Source organism: Leptopilina heterotoma, unplaced genomic scaffold, assembly GCF_015476425.1.
Source record: "Leptopilina heterotoma isolate Lh14 unplaced genomic scaffold, ASM1547642v1 Lhet_134, whole genome shotgun sequence".
Taxonomy (NCBI): Eukaryota; Metazoa; Arthropoda; class Insecta; order Hymenoptera; family Figitidae; genus Leptopilina; species Leptopilina heterotoma.
In genome coordinates, this window is record NW_025110853.1 from 3033517 (window position 1) to 3048812 (window position 15296).

Here is a 15296-nt window from a genome sequence, read left to right on the forward strand (position 1 = left end):
TTGGAGTAACAAAAGAAAATATTTCTACCTAACCTAATCTCAAAGTCAGAGGTGAAGGAACTAATATAGTTTTCATAACAACCTTCTGCGCAGGGTTATTTTCTTAAAAAGTTTTTCTAAACAATTTTCTCTTTTCAAATATTGTCTTTCTCTGAAAATAAAACAAAAATAGGTATATTAAAAATATTTTTTAATAAAATCTTTAGCAGAAGAAATAAAAGTGAAAGGAGAAAGGAACTTTCACAAACTATTTAATTTTCCATTAATTGAATTGCGTTTAATTAAAATTATTTTGAATATTGGATTTTTTAACTATTTTTAATTAAATAGCTTATTAATAATAAAATAATTTTTTAATTAATAATTAACAAGAAATAACGTAAAAAAGAAGAGTAAGAAAACAATTAACGATCCATTGAATCAAATTTAAGAAAAGTAATTTAAGAAAAGTTCTATGAAAGTCTTTAATAAAGTTAAAAAGAAAATACAAAACGAATTAATAAGAATTTTGGAAATTTAAATAAATATTTAAATAAAATGTGAAAATTAAATTCTCTCTTGAAAATAAATAAATAAACTCGCAGTTTTCTTTTCTTTTACTTACCTAATGAAATTAGTTTCAAATGTACAATTCTAAATAAACCAAAAAAATTTGAATTCATATAGGAATTGGAAGCTCCTTAGCGACGAGAATTAAAATTTGTTCCGTATTGAAACACCAATTGTTGATATTTTTCGAAACTTTACACCAATTTTCTCCATACTTTGGTTCGGAGGCAATGCAACGTTTCTTCACATCCTCCTGTTGTTCATCAGTTCCATGAAGTTTTTCAAATTTATAAAAATACGCCCAGGCATCGCCTAATACAGGTCTCAATTTTACTGTTCGATTAAACCAATCTCGACACTTTGAAACTTTACTCTCGCTCCAAAATAATCTGTAATTTATTAATTTATATATTAATTGATTCAGTTTTTTTTCAAATAAATAATTTTTGATAGAATGATCCACAAATTTCGTTCAAATGAACGAAATATTTCTTATTAAAAGCATTAAAAGTATTTTCATAAAATATTGATAGAAATTAAACATTTTAAACTTAAATTTTATATTTAGAAACTTTATGATTAATTTTATTTACAGCAAAAATTATTGTAATAAAAATTTAATTTGAAGGAGAAATAAATGAATTTTGTTCACTTGAACGTTTAGAACTTTAGGAATAAAACTCCCCAAAACACATAAAATTAAGCATATTTTCCTCTTTTCCCTCTTTTTTTAAAAAGAAAAATTTACAAAAATTGTCATTTTTTTGTATGCTAGACATTTTTTTTAGTTATAATGAAAACAAAAATTTCTACTTTTTACAAATTTTGGAAAAATGATAGTTTTTTGCAACTTAAAAATCTTATTTTTTTAGAATTTTTAAACTTAGAAATTTTGTTATACAAGATAACAAATATAAAATTACTTTTACTGTTCAAAATGTACAACTCAAATTGTTCAATTCTTTATTAGAATTTAATTATTTTTAATACAATTTTTATTAAATTCCCTTAAAGAAATTAATTATTTCTAAAAATTTCTACTATAACTCATTCAAATAGAAAATTAGTGGAAAAAATTTATAAGTGTTTTCTTTGATCGTAGTATTAATTTAGAGAAAGTAATAAAAAATTAATAATTGCTTTGGTCAAACGATCAATTTAATTAAGAATTTTACAAAAAACTAATCATCCAAGTATTCAATTATTTTCCGAAATTATAATAACATTCTATGCAACAACTAAATTATTTTCAAAAACCTTTAAACTTTTTGTAAGATTTAAATTATTTTCATAAATAATAAAAATTCGATTACTTTCAATATAATTTATACTACATTCCTCAAAAGAATTCTAATTAACTTTAAAAATTGTAATAAAATTATTCGAAAGATATCAATTATTTTAATAAAATTCTGTATAAGAATTCAATTAATTTCACTATTTGAAAATTTTCAATTGAAGAAATGTTCAAAAATTCCAAAAAATTACCAATAAACATCTTATAAATAAGTTTTTATAAAGAATTTTATCAAAACTTTTGAAAATAATTGAATATGTTCGAAAAAATTTAATAAAATTTTTTAAAAATAATTTAATTCTTTCAAAGCATTTAATTAAAATTGTTGTAAAAATAATTGAAATCCTGCGATATATTTTATCAAAATTTTTGAAAATTTTATTACATTCTTTGAAAATAATTCAATTCTTTTGAGATATTTCAAATTTTAATTGAAGATATGTTTAATACTTCGAAAAAATTATTAATAAATAACGAATTTTAATCAAAATGTTTCAAAGAACTGAGTTATTTAGAATTTGTATAATTAAAATTATTCAAAATTTATATCTTCAAAAATCTAAATTATGAAACCTTTCCAAAAATTTGAACCATAACTCTTCCAATATTCAATTACTTTCTAGAATTTGTATCCCAAAATATTTTCTAAGTCAATTATTTTTAATAATTGTTAGAAAATTCTTTGAGAATTGAATTATTCAAAAAAGTGAAGAAAAGTTCACTTAAAATACAATTATTTACAATTAAATTTTACAAATTTCAATTATTTGAATTTTTTATTTTATTGTATATTTAGAAATTAAATTAATTTCTAAAAAATTTGAATTGAAATCTTTTCGGAGAACAGAATTGTTTAGAATTTTGAAATTTACTTGTTTCCAGGAAAAAGAAAAAGTAGTAGAAAATTTCTTTGAATTAATAAGGTGTAAAGATACAAAAATCAATAAAGAATAATCTGGATAATAAAAAATTTAACATCTTAATTAAAATCGTGAATTGAGAATAAACATACTTGGAGACAGTGAGAAGAACATGTGCATCGTGTTCGCATTTTTTTAAAGCATCGACACTCTTCATTTTTCGTTGTGGCCTTGGTTCCATAAAAATAGCTTCTGCCCACAATAATCCCGAATTCGGACATTCCTGCAATGCCTTTGCCATCAATGTATGAGCCATATTTTGCGTTGCTGAATTTTGATTTTCAATTCTAACCGCCTCAAGCCATAATTCATCGTTCTTTGGATTTCTCAGACGCGCTTTTTCCAAAACAGAACGCGCTTTCGTTACACGTCCCGAGTGGCATTCTAAATGCGTCAAAAGCCGCCACAATGGAATCGAATTCGGACACTTCTTTATCTGTGATATAAGAATAAAACTTTATAATTTAACTTCTAAATTTATAATTCAACTGATAAGTTTATAATTCTATCACTTAATTTATAATTTAATTTCTAAATCTATAATTTAATTCATAAATTTATAATCTAATTTACAATTATGTATAAAAATTTTTTTAAGAATACCAGAAAAATAAATAAAAGAAAGAAAGAAAAAATTTTCTTTTTTTTCAATCAATTAGGTGTATTCTTTTTCTTATTTATAGATATTATTAAAAAATGTTTTTTGGCAATTTTGACAGTTGAAGATTTAAACTTATTTCACCGTTTCATAATTTTGCGATAAATATATTCTTTGAAATTCAGATTTAAACCTAATCTACATAAATAGAAGAGAAAAATTACCCCCTGATTGTAAGTGGTAAGAGCTTGTTCATTCATATTTTGTTGTTCCTCAATTTGTCCTTTCATTAACCACAATTTAGGGAAATCATCAAACATTTCGAGGGCTTCTTTCAATAATTTCAGAGCAGTATCCAAATTATTTAGCGCCCATTCGAGTTTTGCACTTTTCATCATAACACGTGGCGTTGGAGCGGAGGCGCGTGCCTTCGCCAATAAACGTCTTGCTCTCTCGTATTCTGAATTTTCTGATTCCAATTTCACCGCAGCCAACCAAATCTCTTCTGAATTTGGATTTGCCTGGAAAGCCAGTGAAAGAATACCTCTTGCTGCCGGAACATCGCCCTAAATAAACAAACACTCTAATTATTAGGTACTATTCAAATGACAATTTTTTCGGAAAAATCTAAAAAAAATTAATACTTACAGCCAACCACTTTGATTTTGCGCCCATAAGCCAAAGAACTTCGCTTTTTGGACAATGAGCAACGGCTCGTTGCAATAGAGCTTCGAGAGATTCTCTTGTACCGTAGGTCTTCTCAAAAAAGGCAGCTCTCATCCAAATGGACTTTTTACTTGGGAAAGTGCTCAAGGCAAATGCATAAACAGCTCGAGCGCATTCTAACGCTCCTTGTTGAGCGCACTGTTGAAGAAAAATTAATACATTTAGAAAGAATAAATACAAAAAACTATCCACTGGATAATTAACAAATTTACTTTTTATACTCATGTAAAATATATTTTCTTAAACAAATTTAAAACCAAAATTCTTTAAAATTTCCTAAACAAATGACATTGAAGTCCACAACTATGTTTCAAACGTGAGAACGAAAAATAATGAGACACTATAATTTTGGCTTCAAATTTAAATTATTTGCAAGTATAGGTCTCTGAAGAAAAAGTTAATTCCTTCAAGATTTAGAAACATCAAAATTGGAGATGAATTAATTTGAAATTTTTTTTTCAAATTAATTCATCTTTAATCTGGATGTCCTTTTTTAATTTTTCAATTTTAAAAAAGTTGCGGTCTTCAGCAACAAACATATTTAAACAAATTCTAAATAAAAAATCAGATAAATGTAAGTAAAATATTTCTTAAACAAATAAAAAACATTAGATATAGAACTAAAAATATTATGTCCCTATTGTTCTGTGCAATCAAATGAACGAAATTCATTTATTTCTTCTTCGAATTCAAATTTTATTTTTATAATAACTAGTCAAACAAATAAGCGAGAGAAAAAAGAAACTTCTTTTTTCTTGGCACTGTAATGACGTAATTTCCATTTAATCAAATTAATGAATTATGTTAATTAATGAAATTAAGGAAGACCGTTAGCAGTTAAGAATTTATTTTTAAAAAATTTTTAAATATTTTAATTACAAAATAATAAAATTTTAAACAATTGTCAAAACTAAGCAAAACAATACATTTAAATCTAAAAAATATTAAAAACTAAACAAATATTTAAATTCATAATTACAAAAAATTAAAATAAATATATTTAAATAATAAACTAATTAAATTAATTTAAATATTTAAAAATTAAATTAAAAACCGAAAATTTAATACTTTTTACTTTAAGAGTTTGTAAAAATTAATACACGCTTCGGATAGTATAACTTTTCGAGCCTTTTTTAATATTTACAAAAATGCGATATTTTTCGTTAGGGTTGCCAGGAAAATTTGATTTTGTCTTTATTTTTTCCCTGATTTCCAGGCAGAATTTTAACTTCTTCTTTTGCCCTAAAGAACAATCTGGTTCACACTACTGTAACTTTTCCAAAACTATTTTCAGGAATCAATTTAATTATTTTCTAGGAAATTTTTAACAAAAATTCATCTCTATATCAATTATTTTTAATAATTTTTGAAAAAAGAAAAGAGAAAAAAAAGACAATTCAATTATTCGAGGAAATAACATGTAAAAGTTCAAGTTTATCTAAAATAACACTGAAATCCACTTGTTTATAAATCCATTTTACGAAATTTCAAACAATTTTTAAAACAATTTGAATCATAATTTTTCAAAAAGAATTAACTTCTTAAAAATTTTTAACTATAATTATTTAAAATTATAATTTTCTAAAATTTTAAATTTAAACCATTTGAGATTCAATTATTTATAAAAGTTGTAAACGAATTTCTTATAAAATTCTATTATTTTACTAAAATTTTTCTCTAAATCAATTATTATTTTTAATAATTTTTGAGAAATTTCTTTGAGAAGCATAAACATAAATTGAAACTTCAATTCAAAAATATTTGAATTTCATTTGTTTACAATTCAATTTAATTAAACTTCAACTATTCAAAAATCTTTCAATTAAATATTTCAAAAATTCAAAGAATTACAAAGGGGCCGTACACATAATACGTCACGCGATTTTTGACCATTTTAGACCCCACCCCCTCCCCCTGTTCGCGTGACGAATTATGTGTACGACCCCAAAACAATTTAAATAAAAATTTTTAAAAAACTTCTTCAGAATTTTTAATTAAAATTATTTAAAATTTTAATTTTACGAAATTTCAAATTGAATTAAATTATTTTTAAAAAATTCAATTTCATATTCTGTAAAGTTCAGTTATGGTCAGAATTTTTAATTAAAATTATTTAAAATTAAATTAAAGTATTTTTAAAAAATTCAATTTTATATTCTGTAAAGTTCAGTTATAGACAGAAATAGAAAAAGCTTTTAAGGTTTTATATTAAAATTGGTGTCGATTTCAAAGTTTGTAAGAAGAAGAAAAAAAATTTAATAAGAATTAAATCTTGTTAATACTTATTTTGTTGCTGGACATTAAAGTCTAAATTTTTTTATGAATTCACTAGAAATTTAATATTTTTCAGTACTTTTAATTGTGATTCCCTAATTTCCCTGATTTATGGATTATTTAAACTTATTTTAATGAATTGCGATTTTTTCGACTTTCCTTCCACATATTGCATTAAAATATTAATGTTTTTGGTATAAAATGCTACTTAAATTACAAAGGTTTCAAGTTGAAATTTAAAAAATTTTAGTTTTTAATAATTTAAATTTAAAACTGAAGAACTTAGTTTTTTTTAAAATTTGATTCAAATTTTTAAGGAATTAATTCCATTTTTGATATGCTTAATTGGACATTTTTTTTTTTTGTTTTCAATAATCGAATTCTCAAAAAACTTTTTCAAAATAAACCAGTTTTTGATACTAAATCTCTTATCCTAATTTTGAACCACTTTTACTATTAACCCCTCAAATAGTTTTGTCTTTGAAGGGAAAATATTAAAAATTGAAAACAAATTATTTAAAAATTATTAAATTTCAACTGTTGAAACCTAAAAAACGCGAAAATGACTAATTCACTTACTAATTACTAATTTAAACAGAATAAATGAATGACGGAACAACGACTATGTATTATAAAATTAATGAGACTGAAATCCGCAACGTTTTTAAAAACGAAAACGAAAATATATTACGACGATTTATTTTATTTTGGCTTCAAATTCATGTTATTTTCGAGCAATTGCTTTTTAAGTAAAAATTAGTTTCCTAAAAATCTAAATGCATAAAAATAGAGATGAATTTACCTGGAAAAAAATTTATTTTTTTTGTTTTGAAAAACGTCGCGGAGTTTAGCCTCATTATAATTATAAGTGAATAATAAATAATTATTGAGTAACGTGTCAGAATAAATAATTATTTTACACCTTTTGCTGTTCCTTATACTGAGTTATCTTCTAAATATTTATGTCGACAAAAGATTTCGTTCAGATTTGAAAGCACAGAACTTGTGGATGAGAAAAAAAAATTGAAATTAAATAATTAAAAGAAGAATTTACCGTCTCTGCATCCTCCATCCAGGTATGCTTTCGATCCTCTTCCTCGACTCCACCGCCAATCACAGACTTGATAATCACCTGACAACAATGAACCGCACCGGCTTTTTCCGCCTCCATAGCCTCTTTAAACCAATGCTCCCTATTAATTTCCACTCCATTTGCACTTAGAGAAGAAATAGCGCGCTCAATGATTTTCTCAACCATGTGCTTATTGCCATTCGCCTCCTCGAGTTTAGCGGCAGTCGTCCAAATTTGCCGATCAGTCGGAATATTCTCTCGCGCTTTATTCAACACTTTACGTGCATTATCATAAGTCTCTAAACGAGCCAACGCGAGCCATAGATCAACACTTGTCGAGCAACATTCAACCGCTCGACTCAATAAAATTCTCGCATCCTCCGGCTCCTCTAATTCCACAGCCGCCTTCCATAATCGCACGGAATTTGGAATGTGCTCAAGTGCTTTTCGATAAACACGTCGTTTCGCCTTTGTTTCCGTCTCCAGGTCAGCGGCCTTTATCCATATTCTCACTGACGTTGGTATATGACGAACCGACTGGGCAATCACCGCTTTTGCCGTGTCCGCCGGTTGTAAGCGCGCCGCCTCAAGCCATAAATCTTCCGATGTTGGATTCACTTCACAGCCTTTCATTATTAAATTGCGCGCTGCTTGAACTTTACCTGTGACCTCTTCTAAACGAGCAGAAGCAATCCAAGCCGGTGGATGATTCGGATTTGTCTCGCGAACCGATTTCAAAAGAAGTCTCGCCTTCTTTATGTCACTGAAGATCAAAAATTTTATTTATTACAAAAAGTATGAAAATTGATTATTATAATTATACCAAATAAAAAAAACAAAAAGTAAATCAATTTTCAATTTTTTAAGGCAGGCCTCGGATCGACTATAAAGATGAAAAGAAATCGAAAAACGTCGTTTATTTTATTCAGTGTTTTCACAAAAATGTTCTGTTTCTTGATATTTCAGTGATTTGTAATTTCAATTATTCAAAATTTCAATTATTTCGTTAATAAATATTTCAATACCTACAATTTTAATAAAATTGTTTTGAGGAATTCAATTATTTTCATTAATAATAATATTCTTCGGAAGAATTAAATTATTTTCAATATAATTTTAATATACAATTTTAATAAAATTTCTTGAAAGAATACAATTATTTTTAAAAATATTAATTAAATTCAATTATTTTCAAGTTCTAGAAGGACTTCAATTATTCTCATAATGACATTCTTTAAAAAAAATTATTTACTTTTATAAACAGTAAAATTCCTCGGAGGATTACAATTATTTTCAATACAATTTTAATAAAATTTCTAGAAAAAATACAATTATTTTTTAAAATATTAGTGGAATTCGATTATTTACAACAATTTTCATAAAATTCTTTAAAAAATTAATTATTTTTAAACTTTTTAATAAAATTATTCGATTAAATTCAATTATTTTCAAAATTTGTAATAAAATTCTTTCAAAACATTGAATTATTTTCAAAATTTTCGATAAAATTTTTCGCAAGAATCCAATAATTTTTATAAATTGTAACATTCTTCACAAGAATTCAATTATTTTTAAAAATTGTAGAATTCTTTGCAAAAATTCAATTTTTTTTTATAAATTGTAATAACATTTTTCTAAAAAATCCAATTATTCTTAAAAGTTTTTGATAAAATTCTTTGTATATAATCAAAATGTAATCATATAATCATATCATATATATCATCATATGCATCAAAATGTAATTATTTATGAAAACTAATAAAATTTTTTAAAAGAGTTTAATTTTAGTTCAAACAGATTACCGGAATACAACGATTATTAATATAGATTACTGAAAATATGTTACCGAAAATATTAAAAATAATTGATTATAAACAAATTTTAATGATAAAGTTCTGAAAATTAGATTTTAATTTTAGAATGTTTAATTTACTTTTTTTGCAGTAAATACTTAAATAGAATTTAAAAAAATTATGATAAAAAATTTTCTGAATTACTTTTTTTTAAATTTTCTAAAGTAATTTTTCGAAAATATCTTGAATTTAATAAAGGATTTTTTAGAGATTTTTAATTAAAAATTGGGAAAATAATTAATACTCCAAAAATTTAATTGTGAGTCTAAAAAAGCAGTTTCTCTTTTTAAATTGTAATTCAATTTTTTTTAAAGAATTTTAATTACAAATTTTTAAAATGATTAAATTCTTCAAACTTTTAATAACAATTCTAAAAAAAAATAGATTTTAAAAAAAATTTAATGGAATTGTTTCCTATAGATTGTTTAATTATCTGAAATATCTATAAATATCTAATTGGAAATATTGAAATTGAATTTTAAAAAATTACATGATAAAGAAATCTGAGAATCAGTTTAATAAAAATATTCTGAATATGAAATAATTTTTCGAAAATAATTGATTTGCTTTAAAAAATTTTGGATAATTTGAAAAGACTAATCAATTTTCCGAAGAATTTTAATAGAAAATTGTTGTTAAAATTAAAAATGATTGTTTTATTTTAAAACTTTAATAATAATTTTAAAAAAATTTTAATCTTATTTTTTGCAGATATTTCTAAAATTAAAAATTTTTTTTTTGAAAATATGAAAAAATAATTCAGCTTTTGAAGAATTTTGATTACAAATATAATAATATATAAATTCTGTAAAATTTTAATGATAAAATCTAGAAAAGCAGATTTCTTAAATAATTTAATTTACTTTATTCTGATAATTGAAGTTTATATAATTATGATGAAAAATTCTAAGAATTTTTTTTTAAATATTGTGATATGAATTATTGAAAATATTTGATTTTATGAAAAGAAAATTTAAGTAATTTAAAAAACTAATCTCTTAGGATTAGAAAAATTTTTAATGCAAATTTTGAAAATGATCTACATAAAATAATTATAAATTCCGTAAAAAATTCGATACTTAGAAAGAATAAAATAACATAAAGGTTTTATGTCATTATTTTTATTGCAAAATAATAAAATAAAAAAATATATAATTGAGATTAACCCCTTCGCTGTTTGGAAAAATATTCATTTTATTGCCACAAAATGTCCATCAAAATCTTTTAAATTGTTATATTACTTAAAAATAATAAACAATTATTTATTTATTACTTTTTCTAGCATCATTGATACCTATAGTATGTGAATAATGATATAAAAGAATTTGTTTTATAATTTAAATAACAAATTTCTATATTTTGCTAAAACTTTCACGACCCAACGTTGGGTCGGAAACAGTCTGGGCCATCTTTTTTCACGACCCAACGTTGGGTCGCAAACAGGCAACGGGTTAATTAAATTTTAAGAAACTATAATGAAAAAAATGTTGAGAATTACATTTTTAAAAACTATCTTAATTTAATTTTTGGAAATTTTAATGTAATTTTTTGAAAATAATTGAATTTTCTAACAGAATTTTTGTACTGTATTTTTTTACATTGATAACTTCTTATATATGACGGGTTCCACGTCAAGTGACCCAGGTCAAAAATTTACATGGAATATTTGAAAAATTTGTAGTTTCTGTAAAACAAAACGAAAATACGTTTTCTATTTTGGGTTTTGCTGCTGTTTTTCAACACTTTCTAATAGTGTGAACAAATGTAGAGAAAAAAAATTATTTGACCTTGAAAAATTAAATTAAAAAATTAAATTTCATTTTTTTATCAAATGGGCAGTTTTTATTTTTTTTTAAAAAATTTTATCATAAAGGTGAGGTTTTTTCCTAAAAAAAATGTATAGGTCAAAACGTGGGACAAGAACTTTTAACTGGTCAAATTAAGCATTTACTTCTGCCGTGCACCGTCCCACAGTGGAATTTTTTTTACAATTTACTATTAAAAAATGTCTATAGCTTACAATTTTTAACCGATTTAAGTGTTCTTTGTCTTAAATTAAAGGGGAATAAATTCTTAAGACATCCTTCGAGGCCGATTTTGGAGATTTTAATTATTTATAATTTTTTTTAAATCAAAGTTAACAAATTAATACACTTTTTTAAAAAAGGAGGTTTATTTTCTTATTCCGTTGATGCACATGATCTAAATAAATTTAAATTCATCCAATATGACCACCAGATAATTAATAAAGCATAAAATAATTTATTTCAATTGTTATAAACAATATATAGCCCAACAACGAGCAGGGGCGGTGGATTGCAGAAGTAAATGTTTATTTTGACCAGTTAAAAGTTCTTGTCCCACGTTTTGACCTATACATTTTTTTTAGCAAAAAACCTCACCTTTATGATAAAAATTTTTTTTAAAAAATAAAAACTGTCCATTTGATGAAAAAATGAAATTTTATTTTTTAATTTAATTTTTCAAGGTCAAACATTTTTTTTTCTCTACATTTGTTTACACCATTAGAAAGTGTTGAAAAACAGCAGAAAAACCCAAAATAGAAAACGTATTTTCGTTTTGTTTTAAAGAAACTACAAATTTTTCAAATATTCCATGTTAGACCAAAAATTTAAACTTTGACCCCCTCCAGTTTTTATATTTGTTTAAATAAATTAATAATATTTGGTATTTTTAATTGTATCTAATAGGACTACTGTTTTTACAAAATTTTTATCCGATCCCAAACATTTAAAATTTTGACCTGGGTCACTTAACGTGGAACCCGTCATATATTAATAGAATTTTTGTACTATTTTTAAAAAAATAATTAATATGTAACTAAAAATAGTGAAAATAATTGAATTTTAAAAAATTCTAAAGAATTACTTCTTTCAACAATATTTGCATACAATTTTTGAATCTAATTTTCATGTTTAAATTTACACTTGAAGATTTTTCATTAAAATTTCTGAGAATTGAAAGGTTGTTTTTTAAAAATTGTAATAAAATACTTGAAAAAATCAATTATTCAATTAAATATTACAAAATTTCAATTATTCAAAATCTTTTTAATTGTATATTTCGAAAATTCAATTAGAAAAATGAATTATAAATAATTTTTAAAAATTTTGTCTATAGTTATTTTTTAAGTTATAAAAATATAAATAAGTTGCATTTAATATTAAATAAGTGGTCTTTGTTGCAATATTTGGAAGAAAAGTAAAAGAAAGCTCTAAAAAATCATACTATCCAAGGCCTGTGAAGACAAAAAAAAAAAAATACTCACTTGATATCTCCTCCATATGTCGGAATCATACTCTGTAAATCGGTGAGATACCCCTTTGGATCGACAACAGTTTGTCCGGCGACTGAATCCGAGACTTGACTCAATTTCACGTCCATAAGTGTATTTCTCGCTTGACCAATTTTTCGTAAATCAAGATCACCAGTTGGTGTTAACATACCGGGTGTCGTGACACCGGGCATCATTGATGCCAAACCACTCGTTGGATCAATGCTCGACGTTGTTTCACCGCCTAAATTTCTCGCTAAAACAGAATCTGGTAATGGTGTAAATTTCTCCGCACGTGGATTTCGTTGTTTACGATTTCTCGCGTCACCAACTTCGGGAATATTTTTCCATTCATCCTCCGATACACTGACAAGATCACGTTTTAAATCAGAAAATTGCTGTTGTATTTTCGGTCTCTCCTGACGATAACGTTCCAATTCTTCTCTTAAACGTTTCTCACGATATTCTTTACGTTTCTCGTCCATTCTTTTATCGATTGCTTCATATATTGCATCGGCTTCCTCATCGTCCTTATCGTATGGATCCTGAAGGAAAAATTTCTATTATTGATAAAAAGAAAATTCTAAATAGGAAATAAATTTCAAATAGAAAATGTTATTCTTTGAATAGTCAACTGTAAGGAAATAAATTGTAAAGAATATTAAAATTAACCTTGCTAAATAAGGAACCACCGTAACCGGAAAATTCGTCATAATTAGAATCGTTTAAATCTTCCTCGTCCTCCTCTTCTTCTTCCTTCTTTTTCGCCCGTTTAGTCGGCGGTGCATGTCTGTCATCTCTGAAAGTTTACATTTTTCCTATATGTAAAAAAACCATATAAAATAGTGAGATTTCTTTTAGAAAAGAGAACAGGATTGCCAGCAAAATTTAATTTTGTTTTTCCCTGATTACCAGACAAAAATTTGACTTTTTCCCTGACTCTAAAGAATATTCTGATTCACTCTAAAAATTATTAGATACTTCTTCAAAATTATTTTTATCATTTCAATTCAATTGTTATTTTCTACAATTTTTAAATAAAATTCTTCTTTAAATCAATTCTTTTCAATGATTTTTGAACAAGTTCTTTGAGAATTTTCAAATCCATTTGTTTACAATAAAATTTTACGAAAGTTCTATTATTCGAAAATTCTTTAATTAAATATTATATTAGAAAATAAAAGCTTCAAATAGGTAATTTTAAAAATATCGATTAAGATTTTTGAAAATAATTAGTTCCACAGAATTTTTAAATAAAAGTATGAAAAATTTAGATTTTTAAAGATTTTAATTTGAAACCTTTACAAAATTAAATTATTTCTAAAAATTGCAATTATTAGTCATTTCTCCAAAATTCTATTATTATCTAGAACTTTAACTGTAATTAATTTTTATTAGAAAATTCTAAGAGAATTCAATTGTTTAAAAATACAACCATAGATAATTTATTTAATAATTGAATGTGTACATAATTTTATCAACAAATTTTTAAATAATTGAATTCTTTCGACGAATTTGAATAACATTTTTAAGAGCAATTACATTTTTCGAGAAATTCGATTAAAATTGTATTAAAAATAATTAAAATTCTGCAATAAGTTTTATTATTAATTTATGAAAATAATTGAATTAATGCGAAGAATTTTATAAAAAAGTTTGAAACAATTGATTTTTTTTCGAAAAAATTTATGTAAATTCTATTTTTAATAATTAAATTCCTGTGAAATTTTCATTATTTTAGAAAATAATTGAATATTCGTGTAGAACTTTGTCAAAATTGTTTTTAAATAAATGAATTCTTTTGGGAAATTTTATTAAAATAGTAGAATATTGAAAATCAATGAATTAAGAACATTTTTTGAAAACAATTGAAATTTTGCAATTAATTTTATTAAAATTTTTGAAAATAATTGAATTTTATAACTTTTGAAATATTTTGAAATAACTTAAAACAAATTATTGTCAGAAATAGAATAACTTTAAGGTTTTTGTTTAGAATTCGTGGTAATATCATCGTTTATGAGGCAAACAAAAAGACACAAAAATTCAGAATTTTCTTATAAATTGTAAACATATAATTTTTTCCAGTACTTTAAAGAAAAATCCCTGACTTTTTCCTGATTTATGGCAACCCTGAAATAGAAAATACTCACGAAACATCATTTGCATCACGAGCTGGTCCAATATCCGAACGAGTGGTGAATCCAGTAGCTCTATTTTAATAGAAAAAGAAAACAATCAAAATTTTGAGGTTAGGAATTTTAAGTATAAGAAAATGAATTAAATAAATATAGATTCTTTTAATCTGACAGGTGAGAATTAAATTGTAAATGATAGATTACCCTCTTCCAACACCGGCGACATATCCTAAAGGTGCAGGAACACCGAGAAAATGTTTTTTATTTCTCGACAAAGATGATGATGGAACTGCCATATTCGTTTATTCAACGAATTAAGAAGATAAAACATTCAACACTTTACATTTACATGTAATAAATGCCTCTTGAAAATCTAATAGATATTAGATCATTTCTTTTCCAAAGTAATTTATAATAATATGTATTACTATTTATTTATTTTATTCAATTGAGAATTTTAACAATCACAAAAATACAATTATTTATTTGACTATGAAGTGCAATATGACCGACGACAGTACGGCTCTAGTCAAAACCGGAAATCGCTAACGACATCTTAACTTACGGAGAATTA

At 24.2% G+C, this 15296-nt stretch overlaps 1 protein-coding gene across 1 annotated transcript; it reads right to left on the reverse strand.

Moving 5' to 3' along the window:
* Positions 1-14: 14 nt before the first annotated feature.
* Positions 15-15221, reverse strand: LOC122497591 (pre-mRNA-processing factor 6). Its single transcript, XM_043604814.1, has 10 exons — positions 14927-15221; positions 14738-14797; positions 13257-13383; positions 12579-13129; positions 7419-8199; positions 4013-4228; positions 3589-3930; positions 2859-3202; positions 605-938; positions 15-151 (listed from the first exon to the last, which is right to left on the reverse strand). The coding sequence occupies exons 1-9, from the start codon at positions 15016-15018 to the stop codon at positions 659-661; spliced, it is 2793 nt and encodes a 930-aa protein (XP_043460749.1). The 5' UTR covers positions 15019-15221; the 3' UTR covers positions 15-151; positions 605-658.
* Between the last annotated feature and the right edge of the window lie 75 nt (positions 15222-15296).